Here is a 14,434-nt window from a genome sequence, read left to right as displayed (position 1 = left end):
GATGATTTTTTTTTACCAACTCCACAGCCCTGGAAGTTTAATACCATTAGCATTCTTCTTAGAGTTGGCCAGCCGTCTAAACTGAGCGTGATCAAGGGAGAAGAGCCCTAGTCATGGAGGTGACCAAGAACCCGATAGTCACTCTGTCAGAGCTCGAGAACTCCTCTGTGGAGAGACGAGAACCTTCCAGAAGGACAACCATCTCTGCAGCAATCCACCATTTCAAAACAAAAAATTCTCTGGTCTGAAGTGACAAAGAACCAGGCACTGCTTATCATCAGGCGAATATCATCCCTACAGTGAAGCATGATGGTGGCATCATCATGCTGTTTGGATGTTTTTCAGAAGTAGGAACTGGGAGACTAGTCAGGTTAAAGGAAAAGATCGCTGCAGCATTGTACAGAGACATCCTGGATGAAAACCTGATACAGAGTGCTCTTGAACTCATTGACTGGGGCAACGGTTCATTTTTCAGCAGGATAATGACCCTAAGCACACAGCCAAGATATCAAAGGAGCGGCTTCAAGACAAACTTCAAATGTCTGTGAGTGGCTGTGCACCAACGCTTCCCGTCCAGTCTGATGGAGCATGAGAGGTGCTGCAAAGAGGAAGGGGGCGAAACATGCCAGAGGCAGGTTTGCCAAGCTTGTAGCATCCTATTCAAAAAGACTTGAGCCTGTAATTGCTGCCAAAGGTGCATCAACAAAGTATTGAGCAAAGGCTGTGAATACTTATGTACCTGTGGTTTCTCTGGTTTCTCTCTTCCCTTTTTTTTTTTTTTTTTAAGAAATTTGCCAAAACCTCAAGGGGACTTTTTTCACATGTCATTATGGGGTGTTGTGTGTAAAATCCTGAGGAAAAAATGAATTTAATCCATTTTGAAATAGCATTATGGGGTGCTGTGTGTAAAATCCTGAGGAAAAAAAATGAATTTAAACCATTTTGAAATAAGACTGAAACATAACAAAATCTTGAAGAAACGATAGGCTGTGAATACTTTCCGGATGCACAGTATAATAGAACCTTATATTGAAATGTTAAACAGATTTAAATGATCCCTAATCCTATGATATTTCTTACAGTATTACAGATGTATATTACTCATCCCAGACATGTATAACAGACAGCATGTAAAAGAGATGGTTAATATGGTCCTAGTGAACATGGGGTTTTCAGGTAAGACTGGTGCTTGTGCTGTCATTTTATACACTGAATAGTTTAAGCATTACTGGTGAAGTAAAAAGTCCTTGAAAAATGAACTTAACTGTTTGGTAGGAACTGGAATTTGCATTGGTGAAACTGGAACTGTGTGGTGGTAGTCCTGAACAGCAATCACTGCTCAGCTAAAGGACTACTATAGCTGAAAATTGTAAAATGTAAAATACACTCACCTACAGGATTATTAGGAACACCATACTAATACGGTTTTTGACCCCCTTTCGCCTTCAGAACTGCGTTAAGTCTACGTGGCATTGATTCAACAAGGTGCTGAAAGCATTCTTTAGAAATGTTGGCCCATATTGATAGGATAGCATCTTGCAGTTGATGGAGATTTGTAGGATGCACATCCAGGGCATAGAACTCCTATTCCATTACATCCCAAAGATGCGCTATTGGGTTAAGATCTTGTGACTGTGGGGGCCATTTTAGTACAGTGAACTCATTGTCATGTTCAAGAAACCAATTTGAAATGATTCGAACTTTGTGACATGGTGCATTATTCTGCTGGAAGTAGCCATCAGAGGATGGGTACATGGTGGTCCTGAAGGGATGGACATGGTCAGAAACAGTGCTCAGGTAGCCCGTGGCATTTAAACGATGCCCAATTGGCACTAAGGGGCCTAAAATGTGCTAAGGAAACATCCCCCACACCATTTCACCGCCACCACCAGCTGCAGGCTGGTAACAAGACATGATGGATCCATGTTCTTATTCTGTTTATTGCAAATTCTGGCTCTATCGAGACTCATCAGACCAGGCAACATTTTTCCAGTCTTCAACTGTCCAATTTTGGTGAGCTCATGAAAATTTGTAGCCTTTTTTTTCCTATTTGTAGTCAAGATGAGTAGTACCCGGTGGGGGTCTTCTGCTGTTGTAGTCTATCCGCCTCAAGATTGTGCATGTTGTGGCTTCACAAATGCTTTGCTGTATACCTCGGATGTAATGAGTGGTTATTTCAGTCAACGTTGCTCTTCTATCAGCTTGAATCAGTCAGCCCATTCTCCTCTGATCTCTAGCATCAACAAGGCATTTTCTCCCACAGGACTGCTGCATACTGGATGTTTTTCCCTTTTCATACCATTCTTTGTAAACAATAGAAATGGTTGTGTGTGAAAATCCCAGTAACTGAGCAGATTGTGAAATACTCAGACCGACCCCTCTGGCACCAACAACCATGCCACGCTCAAAATTGCTTAAATCGCCTTGCTTTCCCATTCTGACATTCAGTTTGGAGTTCAGGAGATTGAACTGCATTAATGAGAAATTGTAGTAATCCTAGTAATCCTTTAGGTGAGTATACATGTGTCTGCATACTTGTACTGTACATAATGTCCTTTTGTAAAGCATAAAATAAATACTGAGAATTCATGAGATGGACTAGTCCAAAACCTCCCAGATCTCTCAAATTTACTACCTACTGTATTTGAAAGTGACATTGGCGAAAATAATTTATAGTGTATTTTACTCTTTGACACATGTTTTTCTTATATATGTGTACACAGGTATTCTAAATTTTATAATTTTGTAATAGGGGGCCTTAAAGGACCGGTTCACCCTTGCTTTAAAAACCTATACATGTGATACATTTTTAAAGCTCTGCTTAAACCCAGGAAGCAGGTCCTATATTAAAAACAGGATACGCTTCCACTTTTTACAAAACACGGATCGTACATGGATCTGTGTGCTGCGGAATGCAAGTCGGACTGCAGAGTCCCAACTTGGCACGTTTTCCCGAACCGGATGGGAATGTGTACAATGAAAGTCTATGAGAACTGACACTGTCCATTCTCACTTGGCTAGTCGCCACATCTGCATCGCCTGTTTCGCCACCGTGATGTCATACTCGCGTTTCCAATCGTCGCTGTTCGGTCCATTCTAAACAGCCCGATGGCCGGGGGATCTCTATTGGGCAGCAAAAGACCAATGGGAATCCTCAAGGACAATTCTCATTCGTTCATATTGGACCAATGAAAATTCTCCCTGTTGCTCAGGAGAATTGGCCTGCTGCAGCCTATGGAGAGCCGCATGCTTCTGCTGGCCTCCAGACTGTTGAAGGGACCAAATGGTCAGACCTAGCAGCGGCGGGACAGGTGTAAGGCAATGCAGACGTGATCGAAGCATTCGGAAGCAGAACAGACAGGGTGCGGATATGGAATGTGTCACGGGGCCCCTAGTGGCCGGACCGCAAAATGCCTTCCAATTGGTTTCAGCACACAGACCATGCAAGCTGTGGTCACAATTGGTGCGCAGAAACGGCTGGAATTTTGGCAGCAGACCGACTAGAAGGGAGCCTGTGAGTTACGGTAATACAATTTACACACTATTTCAGGGTATAACGGCCACCACCTCTGTTACCATGGGACAGAGGAGCCCACTGACTGGCTGATTCTAGACCTGCAAATAAAACGGTTAAACACACTCTATTCTGTCTAGCTAACAACAATAGTAGCGACTCTTCAGAGACCAGGGTTCAGTTTGTGCGGCTGAATAATAGGGTAGCTGAATGAATAAAGGATGTAGTGTTGTTTATTAACTATGCAATATAAATAATGAATATATACAGAAAATCAACAATTATAGAGACAAATAATAGCACAGTATGAAAATAAAATGGAGAAAACACTTAGGTTCTTGGAAATATGTCCATCTGGGAAAACTCATAAAGTTCTTGGGTTCAGTTCAGTTCAGGAGCAAAGTTCAGACAAGATGGCCACCACTGTTCCTCAGAGTGGCAGCATGCTCCCATGAAGGTGGAATTTGGAGGAATGAGGGAGGAGTCCCTCGCAAACACTTTTGACTGATCCCCATCTCTGAGTGGAGTCTCAGGTCCAGCCCAGGGGCTGGACAGGGTGCGGTTAACTCCCTGGGTGGGTGCCTGGTGAGCACCAAATATGACATTTTCCATATCTCGGCTTACACTACCCGCACACACTTTACGGCCACAGATTCATGTTCCTCAGAATATGACAGTTCATATGACATCAAACTTGGGTGCTTTTGCATGGCCAGTTACGAAGTAGCGGAATACCTCGGGTTCTGGGTATGCCAGTGGCCTCAATTTAATATTAAAATATTCACCAGACCCAGACCAGCAGAATGAAATAACTTTCACATCTCTCCTATGAACGGTATTCCTTAAATATGCTAAAAATCATAAACTCCGTGTACTTCTAAACTGGCTCCGGCAAGTCTGAGCCCTGGCTGGGGGAGCTTCCTCCTGAAGGAAAGGACTTTTGGTGTTTTAATTAACATCTGAGTGAAATTAGCTCTGGCAAACTCTGACACCTCTGCTAAGGCCCAGATCCCAGTCATATGCTAATTAACAAATCACTGGCCAGGAAGGGGGCTCTTTGATCAAGTTAAAAAAGAAAATGTCATTTTCTGATCACTGCAAAGACTGAGCAAATCTAATTAGGGAGCGATCAGAAAATCTACTGCGCGAATCTTCCCGGCTTGCCTGCGTTTCTCACGGATGTTCCGTGACAGAATGGTTGGGTGTATTTGTTACATGCGAATGCAGAATGGACAGTACGCATCTGCCTTGCAGATGTGCTTACTGTTTCTGTTTTGCATCCACTCAAGTGTGAACCGGCCCTAACTGGCAGAACACCTAATCAGCAATTCCTGAATTTGATCTCTGCACACTACACGCTTGCACTGGTTTAGAAATCGCACTTGAAATATGGGTCACATAATATTTGTGTTTTTCTTGAAAATTATGACTTTCAAAAACAAAAATTAGCAAAACTATATTACCCTGTACACGTAGTCATTAAACAGGTGCTTGATGTTCCCTGTGAACTTGGTATTTGATATAAATAATGGTGATTAACCATCTTAGCGGTATGGACGAGCTCAGCTCGTCCATCACCGCCGATGGCTGCCGCTCAGGCCCTGCTGGGCCGATTTTGTTGAAATAAAAAAGCAGCACACGCAGCCGGCACTTTGCCAGACGCGTGTGCTGCCTGATCGCCGCCGCTCTGCGGCGATCCGCCGCTAGCAGCGGCGATCCGCCGCTAGCAGCGGCGAAAGAGGGTCCCCCCAGCCGCCTGAGCCCTGCGCAGCCGGAACAAATAATTCCGGCCAGCGCTAAGGGCTGGATCGGAGGCGGCTGACGTCCATGACGTCACTCCGCTCGTCGCCATGGCGACGAAGTAAGCAAAACACGGAAGGCCGCTCATTGCGGCCTTCCGTGTTACTTCTGGCCGCCGGAGGCGATCAGAAGAACGCCTCCGGAGCGCCCTCTAGTGGGCTTTCATGCAGCCAACTTTCAGTTGGCTGCATGAAATAGTTTTTTTTTATTATTTAAAAAAAACCCTCCCGCAGCCGCCCTGGCGATCTTAATAGAACGCCAGGGTGGTTAAAACTGTAACAGTAATGCAAAAAAAATCTGAAAAATAAAATTGCTGACTAGTGAGGTAAATTACCGACTCGTGCGGTAAATCTGTCAGGAAATTGCAATTCACAAAGATTAAAGCTTTCAGTGAATCAATTAAAAGCGTTCGGTATTTACCGTTTATACTCGACCATAAGTGTAAAATTGGTATCTCCAGCTCTGACTAGCTGGTAACTGATGCCATGCGGTAAAAGTTGACAGATGTAATGCCTAGTACACACCATACAATTTTCTGTAAGATTTTCTGTTATGCTGGGCATACACGGCAACTTGATCACAACAGAGAGAATTGAATGTGTGCATCCCTTGGAGTGCAGTGTGTGAGCCAGCCCTGAGCTCCAAAGCTCCGTGCGACCCATGCTTCATTCCTTTCCTTTTCAAATGTGTTGCACCCAAGCTATGCTCAGCAGCAGAACGCAATGGACGTTAAGGTAAGTGCCTGTTTTTAAATATTGGGAGGTGGGTGTGGATGGCTCTCCCCGGCACTCGCCACGCTTGGGGGGGTCGCCTGCGCCACCCAGCCTCCCCCTCCGGGGTGCTGCTGTGGTTCCCAGGCAGTGAGAGCGCCTGGGACCCCGCAGTCCCCCGGTTGTATGGGGGCATTGGGAAGCCTCCTCGTGGCGCTCCTGGATAGTGCTATTGTAGCATGAACTAATTCCCGCAGGGCAACCGCTTTGCGGCATTGGTTTTGAACCCTGCATTAGTTGGCATGCGAAAGCAAATGCATATTTGCATGAGCATTGCCTCATGAATAGCCAATCAGGCCAAATTTGCTTAGCCAGTTATGTCAGGTGTTCACTTGGTGTTTAATGCACACATTTAATTCTCTGTGTAGTGATACACGGCAACTTGTATCCTTATCAATCGAGCCGCTGATGGCTCAAATGATAATATCCGACAGGTCCGATGACCTGCCGGATAGATTCCCCGCTCGATCCCCGCCGGCAGGGAATTGAGCGGCTGATAAGGAGCGCCGGTGGGGACGAGCGGCAATTGATCCGCACGCACGGACGAGCAGGGATTCGATCCGACGGCTAATCGGCCGCCGGATCGACCCGTCTATGCCCAGCATTAGATTTACCTGCCAGATAGATAATTTCCAACATGTTGGAAATTATCTAACCATCTATCTATCTAGCAATTAGGTGTGGTTCTACTCAGCAGGAGATAACCAGAAGACAATGCACCAGAGATAATGACCAGTCTCTACCAGTACTTTACAGAAAATAATCTAATTACAGAAAATCTAACAGAAAATGTTATGGTGTGTACTAGGCATAAGGGACAGTCAATAGAGAGTGCCACACAGCTTTGTTTCTCACCCTGTTTGATCTGATGCACTGGAGGGCTGGACTTGAGTAGGACAGAGCAGGAAAATGAGATCAAGCTTTTCTGTATCCCTTTAGATAGTTAGCGTATATGCAAGGGATGCCTGGGATGCACTGGAAAGTAAAAGCAATGGCTCATGTGCACCACTTGTGGAAAGACTCAGCTTCCTGCCGGTCCCACTCCACAGCTAGTGAGACTTATCGATCAGGGATAAGTGAATTAACCCCCTGAGTGTTACGCCACTCAGGAGGTTTTGTAGCCTCAGAGTCCTGCGCTATAAAACTATTAGATTACATGCACTCAGTACATATTAGCTAGCACTAGGCTAGCTAGAATAGGTGCCCCCCCCCCCCCCCCGATTGCCTAGAATACCCCCGCTTATATATTACCCAGCCAGGATCCAGCAATCGCCACAGCCTCCCCGGACAGCCCGCTCTTCTTTATGGTGAGGATCGTACATGACGTCATCGACGTCATGCGCAGACCCCATCCTTCCCATAGCGAAGAGCGGAGCTGTCTGGGGAGGCTGCGACGATCGCTGGATCCTGGCTGGGTAATATATAAGCGGAATAATCGGGGGGATTCTAGGCAATCTGGGGGAGCCGGCCACCTACTCTAGCTAGCCTAGTGCTAGCTAATATGTACTGAGTGCATGTAATCTAATAGTTTTATAGTGCGGGACTCCTGGGCTTATTAAAACCACTTGAGCGGCATGCCGACAGTGTCGGGCATACCGCTCAGGAGGTTAAGCATGTTTTTTTCGGTACATTACCGCATATGGGAAATATTAGTGAATTTGGAAGAAAAGTGTAGAATACAGAATGCTGTATTTTACTGAACTGCCTATAGTGCATTTATGCCATTGTGGGGTTAGTCTTTGCTGCTTACAGTATGCTGTTTATAGTCTAATACAATATATGTTGGAGAGGAGGAGGCAGTGGTAAAAGCAGTTCACAGCCCTTTTTTACTGGTTCCTAGCATGTAAAATGGAACGGTGTTTCTTTAAGGCCCGGTTCACATTAGCGTTCTTTGCGGATCGGAACCGGAACGTATACTGTACAAACGGAACGGATGTGAATGGATCCAATGTTAACCTATGGATCCATTCACATGTGTCAGTTGGTACGGATACATTCCGGTCCACGGACCGAAAAATTGCTGCAGGCCCTAATTTTCCGGACCGTTCCGCTTAGCGGAACGGATCCAGACAAAAATGCAGCAGCATTGGGGGCAATGGGAAACGGAACGTTTCTTTACACTAGTGAAGAAACGGACCATTCCGTGGGGGATGGGCCGACTCAAATCTAGTGAGGGGAGGGTGCAGCAGCCAGGCGGGTGGGCTAGGGAGACTTTATACATACCTTATCTTCATAGGCAGCCGGCGGTAGAGGCTTCCGTTTTCTTCCGCGTCATGTGACTAGTCACATGACGCGCTGTGCTGTGTAGTCACAGCAGAAGAAGAGGAAGCCTCTACCGCCGGCTGCCTATGAAGATAAGGTATGTATTGCCGAGTGAAACGGATCCGATCAATGATTGATCAGATCCGTTTTTACTAATGTGAACAGGGCCACGGACGAGCCAACCAGATCCGGTGAAGCGGAGACCGAATCCGCTCACCGGATCCTTTAGGCTCAAAAACGCAATGTGAACCGGGCCTAAGGCTAATGAATACACTGTTCTCTTGCTATGACTTGATTGTTCATTCAGGTTTGCGAATGACACCCTATGTAAAATGAAAGCATAAAAACATAACATTTTTATTCAGTTTTACATATGAAAGGGTTTTTACACTTGCATTTTATAGGCATTATAGTCCTTCAAGAGTCTGTTTGCGCAGTTTACGGGAGTGGTTTGAGCAGTGCCTGTGTTGTTGATATCGGAGATCAAAAGACCAGCGTGTGTTGTGTGGAGGATGGGATATCACAAAGAAACACCAGGTATTTGCTGCATAATACATGTATTGTAGAGAGTCTTTTTCTCATAATATTATATCTAATTATACCTATCGCCCTGTAAAGTGCGGGCTCAAAGGGCACATGTGAAGGGAAGTGGATGCTGCAAAGCACAAGAGACAAGTTACACATGATACTGCCATCTATCAGAACTAGACTGCTGATGTCTGTAACAGTTTAGTGTTTCCTTGCCTCATAAGTCAATAGAAAAGCCAGCAACTGTATTGTTTTAATGAAAAGAAGCTGGGTAGTCCTACTTGCAGCAGCATCATTTTGTAAGCTACTTTTGCTTTCATGGCTGTATACATGCATTGAGATTCTGTTACTTTGTGTGGACGTAAACTATTACAGTAAAATCTCCTTATAGTAAACCTCTGGCTATATTAAACTCAGTCCCCAGGTCCTGACCATGTGCCTGTACAAATATTAGGAATGTGCAGTGTATTACCAAGCCTGATATAGTAATCTTCTGATATAGCAAACAGTGATCTTCTGATATAGTAAACCTCTTGGCCAGGTCCCTATAAGGTGATTTTACTGCACCAGCTTCCTAGCAACGTGCTCATTTTGTATTCAATATTTTACTATGACAGTAATCCATATTTAAGCATTTGCAATGAAAGAAAATATGATATCAATGAATGCGTATTTGAAGCATGCTTTAAATATTTAATGATTTGATAATAAGGTGCAGTTTACAAAGCCCCTGGTATCAATCATGTCTAAAAGCTGGCTGTTAAGATATTTTTCATTTTTAATCCCCCCCCCCCCCAGTGTTGCCAACCATCAGTAAATTTACTGACAGTCAGTACAAAAGTCAACAAATCTGGTCTGTCAGTAAAGTCCATGAAAAACTTTGTGGTGTCAGTAAAAAAAAACAACTTCTCTTTCCCAGAGGATGACGGCACTTACTGCTTGTCAGTTTACATATCACTCTAGAATGTACACTGCTCTAGCTAAAGGTTGTCATACTTCTGTAGACCTGGCGGCCGATCGACCATCAGATAAGACTTGTATTATTTATATTATAAAATTCTTCCTCATTCACGCCCCACGTGGTTGCCGGTGTATTGCATGTGGGGCGCATGTGTAATACCTTTCATTTAATTTCAGTAATATTAGATGTCAGTGAAAAAAAGTGTTCTGTAAATTTTTGGAGCTTTGTCAGTAAAAATGTATCTCCGAGGTTGACAACACTGCCCCCTCCCCCCCCCCCCCCCCAAAAAAAAAAACATAATATAAAATCATCCCTTACACTTTTCAATATCCCAAACAAAAGTACACAAGTGACACAGATACTGGGGTCTCAAGGTATTCTAGAGGTGGACTGTCGTTTATTCTGGGTGAGAGCATGGTGCACATTATCACTTGTGCTCACCCATTCACTTTGTTGGAGAGTGGGATACGGCTGTTGCCATCCCTCCTGAGTTTTACGTAAGGGCAGGAGAATTGTTCATGCATGGAAGTGGAGGGAGATGTGGAATGCCAGTGTCTGAACAAAAGGCCCTGATGCTAGTATAGAGAAATATGGCTGGTAATGTCGCCCCTAAGGCTAGGAGCACTTATGCAGAATCAATAGCGCTGCGGTAAAGTGCTGCTTAATATGTTGGCGCTTTATAAATACAATAAATAATAATAATAAATGCTCAATGTAAATGTCTTTGCTCATAATGTAAGTCTATGGGCCGCATAAAAAAAACGCATATCTCTGTATATTCCAATGTTTTCTAATTACAGCTTACTGTATATTTCTGTGAGACGCACATAATGTATTTCAACGGAGATGCGGGAAATGTGCGTTTTTCCAAAACTCAAATGCACCAAAAATGCAATTGAATTGAAAAACGCACAATGCCCTCTGCACTCATGATTTTCTGCACTGCTAAGTGTGCTTCCAGCCTCACTTATCAACCCCATAGTTTAGTCCAAGGAAAAGGGGGGGGTGGAGGGTTTGTACACTTCTTATATTAAAGTAACACTGTTAAAATTTGCACCAGGACTCCACCCTCAGTCTCCCAAGTCGTGCGTGTGTGCGTGCGTGATGCTTTTGTGCAGGAGAGCATTAACGAAAACTGAAGCCAACTTGGAAAAAAATTAGATGCCTCTATAGAGAGAGCGCTTTAAATTCCATAGAGCCTTACCGGTCCTCCCTCAGTTGTTCCACCCTGAAAGTTATTTGACCAACAACTGGTGGAATATGCCTTCGAAGGTCCTCATGAAGGCTTTGAAAGTACTTGTGCTTCCTTGAGTACTACTGGAGACAAGCGGGTCTGTCCTTCGCGTGTGCGGAAGGCTTCAAAAGCCTACTGAGGAGTCGCGAAGGTGCAGACTTTCACAGGGGGGTGGCAGTTGACTGAGGGCAGGCAGAGAGGACTGGGAAGGCTCTATGGGATCCAGAGCCTTCCCTTAAGTAAGTTAAATTTTTCTTTTATTTTAGTTGGCTTCACATTTGCTTTCAGTTGTATAAAAAGAGGTTGTTAAAATTGACCATTAATAGAGCAGATATAATAAAGTGCTAGTGATGACTTTTCCCATCTTGGAAATGACAGAAGATGGCCATACACAGTCAACTCCCATAGCAGAAAACACAAACAAAAGGGAGCCACACCTGCTGTATTACCTCAAACTATAAAAAGGTTGCAACAATAAATAAATTGGGTACTCACAAACAATTGATTGCTAATGGCAGACAACCACTGTAAATGCTTCAGGGGTATGTTCTAATGCACTAGATAAATCCCATTGTCACTCATGGGGACAATGGCAGCACACCATAAACTCTTACAGCACAGTTAAGGGGCCCATACAACTAACGATTTTCCCGCCGAAATACAGCCCTTTCGATTACAGTGATCAAAACGGCCGTGAAATCGCCGCGCACACCGCTGACATAACGATGGATTTCCGTCCGAAATCCATCGTTCCCGTCAATCCATCCGTGCTGAAGATTTTTCTCGGTCGCCGGCGGGTCGGGAGTGCGTCGATAGCGGTGTTTGAATGCCCGACGACCCGACGCAATACAGCGGTAATACATTACCTGCTCCGCCGGCGCGAGTCCCCTGGTCCACCGCTGTCTTCTCCGCCTGGTCCCGGCTTCTTCTCCGCATCAGCTTCCGCATCCCGGCATCCGGCATAACTTCCTGTATCACTGCAGTGACAATGGAAGTACAAATAGAGGGCGCTCTATTAGAACTTCCGTTGTCACTGGAGTGACAGAAAGTTATACGCGGATGCCAGCCGGGAGCCGATGCGGAGAAGATGCTGGGACCAGGCGGAGAAGACAGCGGTAGACCAGGGGATTCTCGCCGGCGGAGCAGGTAATGTATGCGCGGGGGGGGGGCTGCAGCTCCACAGATGGTGATCGGTTTCAGGCTGAAATCGATTCACAATCTGTTTGCAGTAAAGGTGGCCATACGATCCCTCTCTGATCAGATTCGATCAGAGAGGGATCTATCTTTTGGTCGAATCTGATGGCAAATCGACCAGTGTATGGCCACCTTTAGAGATGTATGGTCCCCTTCTCAAGTTTCACAGTTGTCATAACAGAACCTGCAAGGAAACTCTGCAGGTGTTTCCTGAATATAGGAGAGGTAAAGAAACTGTCCTTTTGAAACAATTATATTAGATATACTTGTTGCTGCTCCCAATACAGTCCCTATGTGGGCTCTAAATCTGTGGGTACTCGATTATCTACCTAGTCCCCATTCTACTCACACCCTGCATCTCCACTGAGGTCCACCATTGGACTTAAGTTATCTGGCAGTCACAAAAATAATGTTAAGGGCAGTGAACTGGACAAAAACAAGCTAAGCCACCCATTTGCCCTGGGCCCCCATATTCTCCATTCATTGGTGACGCCACGGTGAGTGTAAGCGCTCGTTCACACTTGAGCGGGAATCGTGCGATTCCCACTCAGCGCAAAACACTAGCGTTTTTTAAAAACCGCTAGCTCATGTAAGCCTATAGCAGTGTTCTCACTGCGGTTAGCATTAACAGCATACGCGTAACATACAGCGTTTCGATGGCGATTCACGATTAGTGATTAGCGATCGCGATTAGCATGCATAGCACCGCTAATCGCGATCGCTCCCAAAACGCTGCAGTGTCCAGTGATTTTCGCTGGCGTTTTGCGGATTTAGGTGTGAACAGGGCCTAAATCTCTCCTGCAGAGACACATACATCAATACAACCCTGACAGGCTGGAAGTACACTTGCTAAAAATTGTGTTATTTTGTGCAATGCGAAATTGCACGTGATGTGTTTCTGTGGGATGTGTGCATTAGCACAAACACATACTCAAAAAAACTGATTCTTTGCTGCATAAAATCGAGAAACTGCATGCGATTCACATGTAATACAAGTTTAAAAAAGCACAAATGCATGGATGGAGAACGTGTACATTTTTGCAATATCAAATGTGGTCTGTCTCTTACTGTCCAAACAACAAGAGGTTTTGACTGGGGTCGAGTTTTCAACCTGATACTGACAATAAACCCTTAACTGTCCCATTTACAGGCTGTGCTTAGCATATGGTGGATCTGATGTAACCCGCTGCTTCTACTGGCTCATGCAGAGAGCTGGGTTCCCATATCGGGAGTGTCAGCTCACTAACTTACTAGATTGCCTTCTTCTGCAACAGCTTAAAGAGACATTCACACATCTGGACCAGGTGGGTCAACAATGCCATACTGAGCTGAGAGATTGCACAGATTTTTTTTTTTTTCAAAACTGTACTTATTCCACTGTTCCACTTCTGACCCTGTGCCTCCTCTGTGCCCTCCTTTGCCTCCAGTGTCCCCCTCTGTGCCACATCTGTTTACCTGGAATTCCACTGTGTCTTCATTGTGCTCTTCTGTTCCACCTCTGCCCCCTTGTGCCTCCACTGTGTCTCTCTGTGACACCTCTGCCCCATCTTGTTCTCTCCTAGCTTTGCAGAGTAAGACACAGCAGAAGCAGTGCTGATCTCACCTTCCAGACAGATTCCAGGGATGTTCTTCTATTCACTTCGATCACGGCTCCTTCTAGTGCCTGGCATCTTCTGCATGTTGCATGACTGAAAAGATTGGAGCGTGTGAAACTGCTCCTTCAAACGTCCTTCACCGTGGAAATGGCGTAATTCCCACTGAATTGGGCCAATCCTACTGGCGGGTCGTTTTTATGTCAGATGTTTGTAACTGTGGGACTGCCTGAATGCCCCTCTTATCTTATCTTACTCTGCTGCGTCTAAGCCCATTTTTTTTGGCATGTGATTTTAATTACGTGTCTGAATAAAGAGCTATTTCTTCAAGAATGGTGCTGCTGATCTTGGTTTCTTACCTTACTCTGGAAATGTACAGTGCATCCAGAAAGAAACCAGAAAGTATTCACAGCACATCACTTTTTCCACGTTCTGTTATGTTACAGCCTTATTCTAAATCTGATTTGAATAATTTTCCCCCTCAGAATTCTACACACAACACCCCATATTGACAATGTGAAAAGTTTACTTGAAGTTTTGGCAAATTTACTAGAAATAAAAAAAAACCTGAAATACAAA

At 44.9% G+C, this 14,434-nt stretch overlaps 1 protein-coding gene across 1 annotated transcript in view; it reads left to right on the top strand.

Moving 5' to 3' along the window:
- The window catches only part of ACTR8 (actin related protein 8), a 54,563-nt gene that overhangs the window by 14,860 nt on the left and 25,269 nt on the right, over positions 1-14,434 (top strand). The window contains exons 6-8 of the mRNA XM_068253666.1: positions 1,083-1,176; positions 8,751-8,883; positions 13,414-13,567. Coding sequence (XP_068109767.1) covers positions 1,083-1,176; positions 8,751-8,883; positions 13,414-13,567 — 381 coding nt within the window. The remainder of the gene's footprint in view (positions 1-1,082; positions 1,177-8,750; positions 8,884-13,413; positions 13,568-14,434) is intronic.

This window comes from Hyperolius riggenbachi, chromosome 9, assembly GCF_040937935.1.
Source record: "Hyperolius riggenbachi isolate aHypRig1 chromosome 9, aHypRig1.pri, whole genome shotgun sequence".
NCBI classification, from domain to species: domain Eukaryota; kingdom Metazoa; phylum Chordata; class Amphibia; order Anura; family Hyperoliidae; genus Hyperolius; species Hyperolius riggenbachi.
This window is presented reverse-complemented; position numbering and strand designations above follow the sequence as displayed.